Consider the following 10,878-nt stretch of genomic DNA (forward strand, 5'->3'; position numbering starts at 1 on the left):
GGCCTCCCAAGTAGCTGAGATTACAGGCACCTGCCACCATGGCTGGCTAATTTTTGTATTTTTAGTGTTTCACTATGTTGGCCAGACTGGTCTCTAACTTCTGACCTCAGGTGATCCACCTGCTTTGGCCTCTCAAAGTGTTGGGATTATAGGTATGAGCCACCATGCCCAGCCTTTAAAGGTAACTTTCTAGGTAGTTTTTTTTGTGTGTGTGTGTCCATACATTTTATATGTATTTGCAAGCATATAAAACTAACTTTTAGGCCAGGTGTGGTAGCTGATGTCTGTAATCCCAGCACTTTGGGAAGCCAAGGCTGGTGAATTGCTTGAGGCCAGGAGTTTGAAACCAGCCTGGCCAACATGGTAAAAACTCAACCTCTACTAAAAATACAAAAAATTAGCTGGGCATGGTAGCATGTGCTTGTAGTCCCAGCTACAAGGGAGGCTGAGGCATGAGAATTGCTTGAACCAGGAGGCAGAGGTTGCAGTGAGCCAAGATGGTGCCCTGTACTCCAGCCTGGGTGACAGAGCGAGACTCTGTCGTAAAACAAACAAACAAACAAAAAAACTTATGTTTACATGAATGAATGTGTACTTTATGCACCTTGATTTTTTCTTTTGCTTAACATATATTTTTATATGTTAATAACATATAGTTCCCCCCCAGTCATTAATAAGCTCTATTGTATTCTCTTGTAAAGTTTTAATAGTTTTCTCACCAAGCGTCATTTAGACTACTTCTCATTTCTTTTTATTTCAGAAGCCACCGTGAGCTTTTTTTCTGAGACAGGGTCTTGCTTTGTCATCCAGACTGGAGTGCAGTGGCACGATCATAGCTCACCACAGCCTTGAGCTCCCAGGCTCAAGCCTCAACTTTCCAAATAGCTGTGACTACAGGCCTGCACCACCACAGCTGGCTAATTTTTAAATTTTTTTGTGGCAGAGTTTCACTATACTTCTGAGGCTGGTCTCGAACTCCTGGCTTCAAGTGATCCTCCCGTCTTGGCCTCCTAAAGTGCTGAGATTACAGGCATGAGCCCACGCACCCAGCCAAGTATTCTTACTGGTACATGCATATATACACATGTGCCAGCGTCCATTCAGAGGATGGTTTCCTAGCAGAGAGATTGCTTGGTAAACAGTATTTTTTAGAAAATAATGTGTGTTTTATGGCTAGGGCTTGAGCTCGCTCACCCAGAGTTGCACTGTATATGGTTGCCCACTAGGCGTCAGGAGAGCCCCATGAATCCCTAGACAACGCCATGCATTTCCAAAAAACCTTCAAATGTGTTCACAAGGCTGGTCTGGATTTTTCAAAAAATAATTTTTCTATTCTTCGTAGTTCATCTCCACGAACAACCTAATGCTGTGTTTTCTGTAAAGTGAAGCTGACATAATCTTTTCCAGTTGTGTTCTTGGTTTGTGCTACTATTCCTGGCAACTGGCCTCAGGTAAAGGAATAGAAAAGACACAATGTCCAGTTGCTGTCTTCTAGATGATAATGAATAAGACCATGAATTATGTCACCGATGCCAGGGTGCTACCAATGCATGTTGCATGAATGACAATTGCAGAACATTTAGAAGATTCTTTATCACCCTTTTACTTGGTAGTGATCAAATATTTTTCTAGAAGTGTTGACCACAATAGTATACTCAAATCATAAAGTTTCTAGATGTTTCCCAATTGTATCTTCTTGTAAAAAAATGTGATGATTGCTTTGGTACACCAAACTCCTTGTATAAGCCATCTTTTGAGTACAGTACCACAATCCCAGAAGGCATTATGTGAGAAGGCATTTTAAAGCTGAGAAGGAAATGGTTTGTGAGGAGCCTAGTGAGAAGCTCTGTAAGCTAGATCGGATAGAATTAAAGTGCCCAGAAATAGAAGTAAGGAGGAGAATGTAAAATGTGTATTGAAAAGACTGACTTCAGCAATTTTTTTTTTTTTTTTTTTTTTGAGCCTGTTGCCCAGGCTAGAGTGCAGTGGTGCAGTCTTGGCTCACTGTAACCTCTGCTTCCTGGATTCAAGTGATTCTCCTGCCCCAGCCTCCCAAGTAGCTGGGACTACAGGTGCCCGCCACCACACCGGCTAATTTTTTGTATTTTTATTAGAGACGGGGTTTCACCATGTTGGCCAGGCTGCTCTCAAACTGACCTCAGGTGATCCACACGCCTCAGCCTCCCAAAGTGCTGGGATTACAGGTGTGAGCTACCACGTCTCACCTTACCTCAGCAATTCTATGTAGGTGTTGAAAAGAAGACACATACCACACAAACTAAAAGGGATGTGCTCTGTTTTTTCAGAGACAGGGTCTCACTTGTTGCCCAGGTTGCAGTGCAGTGGTGTGATCATAGCTCACCATAACCTTGAACTCCTGGGCTCAAGTGGTCCTCCCACCTCAGACTCCTGAGTATCTGGGACAACATGCTCACAGCACCACACCCAGCTAATTGTTCTATTTTAAAAAATTTTCTTTTGGCCGGGGCAGTGGCTCGCACCTGTAATCCCAACACTTTGGGAGGCCGAGGTGGGAGAATCACCTGAGGTCAAGAGATTGAGACCTTCCTGGCCAACATGGTGAAACTCCGTCTCTACTAAAATAATACAAGAATTAGTTGGGTGTGGTGGTGGGCACCTATAGTCCCATCTACTCAGGAGGCTGAGGCAGGAGAATTGCTTGAACCCGGGAGGCAGAGGCTGCAGTGAGCCAAGATCACACTTCTGCAGTCCAGCCCGGCGACAGAGTGAGACTTCGTCTAAAGAAAAAAAAAAAAAAATTTAGAAATGAGATCTGGCTATGCTGTCCAAGCTGGTGTCAAACTCCTGGCCTCAAGCTATTCTCCTCCCTCAGCTTCCCAAAGCACTGTGATTATAGGGATGAGCCACATGCCCGTCCTGCTCTATTTTCATAATACTCTGGTACATCTTGTCCATTTGAGTCTCAAGGTGGTTGTGAATTTAGTAAGAGATCATGTCCTTGGATTCCAGTAATATTCTATAAGTTCTTAGAATAGCTAGGTGCTGGCAGGTAGCTAGGCACTAGCAGGTAGCTACTTCTGCACCTTGCTGTGACACCGTGGCAGGCTGAAGTCTCTGTAAATAAGATCTTCACTACCATTGTATTTACGGATCAGCGAAACACTACAGCCTGAGTTTTGTTATAGTCCTGGGGTAATAGATGAGGCAAATACCTATGACAAATGGGAAACATCCCCTCAGAATCTTCTTACCTATTGGGAGAATGGTTTTCTCTCTAAGTTAAAACAAACTTTCTGATACAGCAGTTTTCAAACTTATTTATTTTTAGCAGCAGTCTTTTATAAAAATGAAAATTTGGGCCGGGCGCGGTGGCTCAAGCCTGTAATCCCAGCACTTTGGGAGGCCGAGACGGGCGGATCACGAGGTCAGGAGATCGAGACCATCCTGGTGAACACGGTGAAACCCCGTCTCTACTAAAAAATACAAAAAAAAAACTAGCCGGGTGAGGTGGTGGGCGCCTGTAGTCCCAGCTACTCGGGAGGCTGAGGCAGGAGAATGGCATAAACCCAGGAGGCAGAGCTTGCAATGAGCCGAGATCCGGCCACTGCACTCCAGCCTGGGCGACAGAGCCAGACTCCGTCTCAAAAAAAAAAAAAATTTGACATGGAATTTCAGTGTATAGAATCTGAATATATGCAAGAAAAATGTAGGACCACTGCTTGAAAAACTCTTCAGTTTACCCCCGAGCTGGTCAATAAGGTCATAGGGCTTCCCGGATACAGCTCGAAACACACTAGACTAGACGGCTCTGTCAGTAATTACACTAGATGGAGCCCCCGCCGCCCCATGGCCAAGCCATGTTTACAATAGCTAGTTTACAACCCCTAGGAGTCACCCTTGACTCACTGAACAAGCAATGTTCAAGTGACTACTGTTTGCCACCACCTGGGTTAGACCCTGGGTACACAAAGATGAAGGAGGCTCAGGTCTCATCCTTGAGGAGCTCAGAGTCTATGCAGAACTACTTTCTAAACTTTAGGGAGCATTGTAATTGCCTGGGCTGCTCATTAATATGTATTGTTTCTGGTTTTCACCCCAGAAATGCCCATTCGAAAGGTATGGGGGAGCCTAGAAAGCTGCATCTTTAATCTAGTGGGAGAAACACAAACATAAGTGCAGTAATGAGGAACCAATGCGCTGGGTGTCAATGGAGGCAGCAGGAGGACTGCAGGATGATGGAGGGGCGTGACAGGCACCCAGGCGGGCATCATGAGGCAGGGAGGGCGTGCCAGCAGAGGAAGCCCCAAGGGGCAAGTCCCAACTGCCTGGCTGTTAAAGTCTTCCAGAGGAGTGAGCCAGAGCCAGACCTGAAAGGGCCGCACAGTAGGGCTGGTCATACAACAGCAACCTGAGAGGAGCTCGCTCATATGGTGCACTGCTTCGCATCACTGTGCTAAGGACTTCACACATGTTCTCATTTCATTCTCACAAGTCCCACCAGGTAGTGCTACTAGTATTCCCACTTCATGAATGATGTTGACATTTAGCGAGATTAAGTGACTTGTAGAAGGGGAACCAGGACTGGAACCCAGGTTTGTTCCTTTCCAAACCCATGTCTTTAACTATTAAATCCTATTGCTTCTTTTTTTTGAGACGGAGTCTCGCTCTGTTGCCAGGCACGGTCTCCGCTCACTGCAACCTCCTCCTCCTGGGTTGAAGTGATTCTCCTGCCTCAGCCTCTCAAGTAGCTGGGATTACAGGCACGTGCCACCATGCCCCGCTAATTTTTTTGTATTTTTAGTAGAGATGGGGTTTCACCATGTTGGTCAGGCTGTCCTTAAACTCCTGACCTCGTCATCTGCCCGCCTCAGCCTCCCAAAGTGCTGGGATTACAGGAGTGAGCCACCGTGACCAGCCTTTGTTTTGTTTTGTTTTGTTTTTCGAGACAGAGTCTTGCTCTGTCACCCAGGCTGGAGTGCAATGGCATGGTCTCAGCTCACTACAATCTCAGCCTCCCACGTTCAAACAATTCTCCTGCCTCAGCCTCCGAAATAGCTGGGACTGCAGACATGCCCCACCATGCCTGGCTAATTTTTATATTTTTAGTAGAGACAGGTTTCACCATATTAGCTAGGCTGGTCTTGAACTCCTGACCTCAGGCAATCCATCCTCCTTGGCCTCTGAAAGTGCTGGGATTACAGGCATGAGCCACTGTGCCCGGCCCCTATTGCCTCTTAAAGGATGTAGACAAGGGAATGAACCAAAACAATCTGTAAGAGGTAAATTTCAGAGGACCTGAGGATTGGTTGGCTGTAAGGAGTGAGCAGTCACTCCCTCTTCTCCAGCCTGGGGTGCCTAAGTGATGCCACCGACCTGAAAGATTTGTGGAAGAGGCTGAGGAAGGAAGACTCTGCTAGCTGCCTAGGGAAATGCCTGCAAGTAGCTGGATGTGTGGGAATGAAGCCTGGGTAGAAATCTGAGATAGAGATGTTAGTTAGGGAATCAGTGGAAACTGTGAAACTCAATGAGTTCACTCAGAAAGAGAGGTGTTGAGTGAGAGGAACAGAAAAATGGAGGATAAGTAGAGTGTGCAAAGGAGGCAGTGAAAGGGAGTGTCACGGAAGCCACGGGAGTGGAGTTTCAGGAAGAGTCACCTGAGTTCAAGTGCGTAGAGAGGTCCAGAAAGATAAGGACTGAACAGTACCCACCGGAGTGGCACGTTTGATGGTTACTGACGACCTTATTAAGGAGTCAAGTTTCAGGAGCCCATTATAGCACGTCGCAGAAGAACTAAGTGGGACAACAGCAAGCTGGAGAGAGCAGGTATGGACCATTCTTTTGAATGACTAGAATGGGAAGTGAGGGGAACAACTGCAGGACATGACAGGAGGTGGAGCAGCCTGGAAGACAGACTCCCAGTGCTTCTCTGCACGGGTTGGCATTTGCCAGCATAAACTGCTAGGATGGCGAGAGTAATCCATCCTTTGCCTTGTGAAAATGGGCTTTTGCAACCAGGCAGATGACTGTGGTTCTCAAGCCAAAGAAATGGAGAAGAGGCATCGTAGCCTTAAGAGATAAAGGCTAGGGATGAATTTTTCTTCAAAATTCTCCATTTCCTGGAAGTCTTCACTCCTAGTTCCCACACCTGCTGGTGACAAGACACAGTTCTGATTTCCCTGCCTGAGAGGCCCAGCCGGGGTCCAAAGGAACAGGTGCATCCTGGTGCTGTTCCGCCAGCCAACAGGTGGCCACCCGCCCTTCTGGGTGGCATCTTTCCAGTTCTACAGAAACTAGAAAACTAAAACAACAACAAAGGGACTGCTGGGCGTCGCTGAGTCAGACCCGTGTGACACCTGGCCGCCCGCACACCCCATGCCTGCCTAGAGGGCCTTTCTGGGCCTGCTGTCCAGAGCGCATGCGCCGCCCTGCCGCTAACTCTCCGCAAGGGCTGAGGGGTGGGCCAGGTCCGTCTCTGCAGGAGCGCCCCTCTAACAAAGGGCATGGCTCCACTTACTATTTACTTAAAAACAGTACATCTTTTTCTATTGGAGTGGTTGGCGATTGGGGATTGCTCCTTTGTTTCTCACAAAGCCCAGGCAATCCCCACCGGGTTTGTTTGGGGTGGGCAGGGTCCAGGTGGGTGAAACAACGGAAATGGTGTAACTCCTTTGGGGAACCACAGACAGAAGCAAGGGCTGGGAGGGGAGTTTTCTTTCTTTCTTTCTTTTTTTTAAGTTAAAAGACTTGGCCATATTTATAATCCAGGGTGGAATGCAGGGTGGAAGAAACCGAAATTTGAGTAGAGAAGACTGGCAGAGCAGATCCCCCCAACCCCGGCACCGCGAAGAGTTGGTGAAGTCGGCGTCATCTGAGGACAGAGGGCAGTGGGGAGCTTGGCCTGGGTCCAGACTGTGACAGCATCTCCTGCAGACGGGATATTTGCCCTGTGTCTGACACCGCGTCAGTACTCACGACCACTTGTGGGCCATCCAAGGCCATGAATGAGTGGTGACCCAGTGTGGGCCCCAGCAGCCCCGCTCCAGATCCTGTGCCCTTAACCAGCACAAACCAACATGCAGCTCCACCGTATCTAACCAAAGGGCCCAAAGGCAATAGAGATCACACTTTTGGATTAATTTTCTCTACGTGGCAAGAAGCAAAGTCATCAGCCCAGAGAGAGAGGGGCCGGGAACTGACAAGGAGTTGTGGGGAGCATGGTCCAGGATGGGGGAGGGTGATGACCAAGGATGAATGTATTACCCGTAGGGGACCTGGATAAAACAAATAAGATCGTGCCTTTTCTCCAGCAGCACAGAGTCATTTGGGCTCCTACCAGAGAGGGCCGACTGCAGCACGGAGGGAGAGAATGGAAAGACCAGAGCAGGAGCAGCTCAGATTAGCCCTGATGAGGTGCAGGACAGGTGGGATGGGCAGGATACGAGGGCTGGGAATAGGAGCTAACGGAGTGTTTGGGGGCTGGGGGTGGCTGTGAGGTTAAAGAGAAGGTACCACTTGAGTGAAGTGGCAAAGAGGGAAGGACTGGAGGCAGTGCTCAGAGTGTGGGGGACCAGTGAAGGCTTAAAGATACATGTACATTCAGATGGGATTCAACAATTCAACATTTATAATAAAGAACCACGACCAAAGCTAAGGAGGGTCTCTGGTGGGCTGAGTTACTCTAGACTGAATGTTTGTGTTCCTCAAATTCATACGTCGAAGCCTAACTTCCAGTGTGATGGTATTCAGAGATGGTACCTTTGGGAGGTGATCAGGTCGTGAGGGTGAAGCCCATGAACAGGATGACTGCCCTTATAAAAAAAAGGGGACCCCAGGGAGCTCCCTCACCCCTTCTGCCACGTGAGAACGCAGCAAGAAAACACCATCTAAGAACCAGGAAGCCAGCCCTCACCAAACACCAAATCCACCAGGGCCTTGATCTCCTCAGCCTCCAGCACCCTGAGAACTGATTGATGTTTAAACCCATTTATGCCTGAAGTTGCAATTTTTTGAATTTTTGCTATCAGACCTTGGCAATTACTTTGAGCAGTAGGATATAAATAGCTCCCACATGCTTAGCGTTCCGATAATGGAACGCTAGGCATAAATGGGTTTAAGCTGCCCAGTCTGTGGAATTTTGTTGTGGCAGCCAGGGCAGCCTATGAGGGAGTGGCTGGCTGTGTCCTTGAGAACTGTTTCTTTACTGTTTCTCTCTTTCTTCCTTTCTTTCTCTCTTTCTTTTCTTTTTTTTTTTTTTTTGAGACGGAGTCTTGCTCTGTAGCCCGGGCTGGAGTGCAGTGGCCGGATCTCAGCTCACTGCAAGCTCCACCTCCCGGGTTTACGCCATTCTCCTGGCTCAGCCTCCGGAGTAGCTGGGACTACAGGTGCCCGCCACCTCGCCCGGCTAGTTTTTTGTATTTTTAGTAGAGACGGGGTTTCACCATGTTAGCCAGGATGGTCTCGATCTCCTGACCTCGTGATCCGCCCGTCTTGGCCTCCCAAAGTGCTGGGATTACAGGCTTGAGCCACCGCGCCCGGCCTCTTTCTTTTCTTTGTCTCATCGCTTTCCTTTCCTTCTTTCATCTTCTTTTTTTCTTGAGCGTCGCCTCCTACGCCCGCCGCATCTGCAGCAAGCGCGCACCGTGAACCTCCGGGTAGCAGCGCAGGTCTCGGGCTGCGCCACAGCCGCGCCGGCAGAGCTATTTTTAGCCGCCGCAGCCTGCCCGGCCACCAGACTGGGTGGGCGGCACCCAAAAGCGCCCCGCCCATCGAGGCCCAGTAGCTGGGATTACAGGCGCCTGCCACCACTCCTGGCTAAATTTTTGTATTTTTAGTAGAGATGGGGTTTCGCCATGTTGCCTAGGTTGGTCTCAAACTCCTGGTCCCAGGTAATCCGCCCGTCTCAGCCTCCCAAAGTGCTGGGATTACAGGCATGAGCCACCATGCCTGGCTTTACATTTTCTTTCTTGCTGGTGACTTTTACCCTCCTGTTGGCATTGAGATGGCCACACTAGTTCCAGAAGCTAACCAATGAAAAAAACTTGTGCTTTGGACCAAGGGCCTTTTTCCTGGCAGTCTCTCAGCAGACACCCTCCTGTCTCCCAGGCCTGTGCTGGGTCACATGAAGGCTCCTAAATGAACCTCAGACCCTCAGACCACAAGGCAGCCTTGCAGCAAGGGGGCGGCTTCCCTGAGGCACTGAGTATGAGATGGGTACCACCACAAAGTCAAGGTTCTGTTAGGGAGGAAGAAGGTCCTCAGAGTGGGATACTGGAGTTTGAGATTTTTGAGGTGAAAGAGTTCAAAATGTGAGCAAGAGCCAAGATCGTGCCATTGTACTCCAGCCTGGGCAATAGGAGTGAAACTCCGTCTCAAAAAAAAAAAAAAAAAAAAGGGCCAGGCGCAGTGGCTCACGCCTGTAATCCCAGCTTTGGGAGGCCAAGGTGAGCGGATCACCTGAGGTCAGGAGTTCAAGACCATCTTGGCCAACATGGTGAAACTCCCTCTCTACTAAAAATATAAAAATTAGCTGTGCGTGGTGTTGGGCACCCGTAATCCCCGCTACTCAGGAGGCTGAGGCAGAGAATCACTTGAACCTGGGAGGTGGAGGTTGCAGTGAGCCGAGATCGTGCCACTGCACTCCAGCCTGGGTGACAGAGTGAGGCTCCATCTTTAAAAAAAAAAAAAAAAAAAAAAAATAGGAAGGCCCAGGGACCACAGCCCTCTGGGTAGGTCATTCTTGAGGATATTGATATCACCCAGAATTATGGCACAAGGTGGCAAGGGCATGGAGAGGGACACAGCAAGCCAACCTGCCAGACCCCATAAGTGGAGGGGTGCTGGAGAGGAGCAGGTGACAGACAAAGAGGAAAGGGGGTGGGGTGTGCTTCTTTTCCTTCTCCTTGAACCCTGTTGACTATAAGCACCTTAATTCTGAGCAGGTTTTGTCCTACTGCTCTGGGCAGGTGCCCATGTCTTTCCTATCTAGGGCAACAGCTTCTTGCCTGGCCTCCCTGCCTGCCCCTACTCCCTCTACTCCCTGGTTTCCAAGCTTCACTGCACTCTGGAATCCCCAGGGAGCTTCTCAAAGCCTAATGCCCAGGCCACACTGCAGTCCAGTTGAAGGAAAGTCCCTACGGCTGCTTCCAAGCACCAGCGCTTGCCAGGACTCCTCGGGTTATCCATTATTATGCAGCCCGGGTTGGAACGACACCTCTGCCTGTCCCCACACTGCCCATTCTCTTCTCAAAAGCCAGGTGGAAGTGGTACAGTTCTTTTAGAATTTGTCTGGCAGGTCTTCTTGTTTTTACTGGAAAATCCTCCAAAGGAAAAAATAATAAAAAGGCAGTAGGAGCAAGTCATTCCCATTCATTCAAAAAACAGTTGTCTGGCTAGCACCGTGGCTGTCACCTGTAGTCCCAGCACTTTGGGAGGCCAAGGCAGGAGAACTGCTTGAGCCCAGGAGTTCAATGCCAGCCTGGGCAACATAGCAAGACCCTGTCTCTACAATACATTTGGTTTTTATTAACCGGGCATAGTGCCTGTGGTCTCAGCTACTTGGGAGGCTGAGGAGAGAGGATCACTTGAGGCCTGGAGGTTGAGGCTGCAGTGAGCTATGATCACACCACTGCACTCCAGCCTGGGTGACAGAGTGAGACCCTGTCTCTCTCTCTTCTTTTTTTTTTTTTGAGACAGAGTCTCGCTGCGTCATCCAGGCTGGAGTGCAGTGGCGTGATCTTGGCTCACTGCAACCTCCGCCTTCCGGGTTCAAGCGATTCTCGTGCCTCAGCCTCCCGAGTAGCTGGGATTACAGGCATGCACCACCACATCCGGCCAATTTTTGTATTTTTAGTAGGAGATGGGGTTTCACCATGTTGGCCAGGCTGGTCTCAAACTCCT

At 49.0% G+C, this 10,878-nt stretch overlaps 1 protein-coding gene across 1 annotated transcript in view; it reads left to right on the forward strand.

The window, feature by feature from the left end:
- SLMO1 (slowmo homolog 1 (Drosophila)) overlaps positions 1-10,878 on the forward strand; it is a 53,414-nt gene that overhangs the window by 7,497 nt on the left and 35,039 nt on the right. The window contains exon 3 of the mRNA XM_011985549.1: positions 8,580-8,718. Within this exon, the coding sequence (XP_011840939.1) occupies positions 8,580-8,718 (139 nt within the window). The remainder of the gene's footprint in view (positions 1-8,579; positions 8,719-10,878) is intronic.

The sequence above is a fragment of the Mandrillus leucophaeus genome, unplaced genomic scaffold, assembly GCF_000951045.1.
Source record: "Mandrillus leucophaeus isolate KB7577 unplaced genomic scaffold, Mleu.le_1.0 Scaffold286, whole genome shotgun sequence".
Classification (NCBI taxonomy): Eukaryota; Metazoa; Chordata; class Mammalia; order Primates; family Cercopithecidae; genus Mandrillus; species Mandrillus leucophaeus.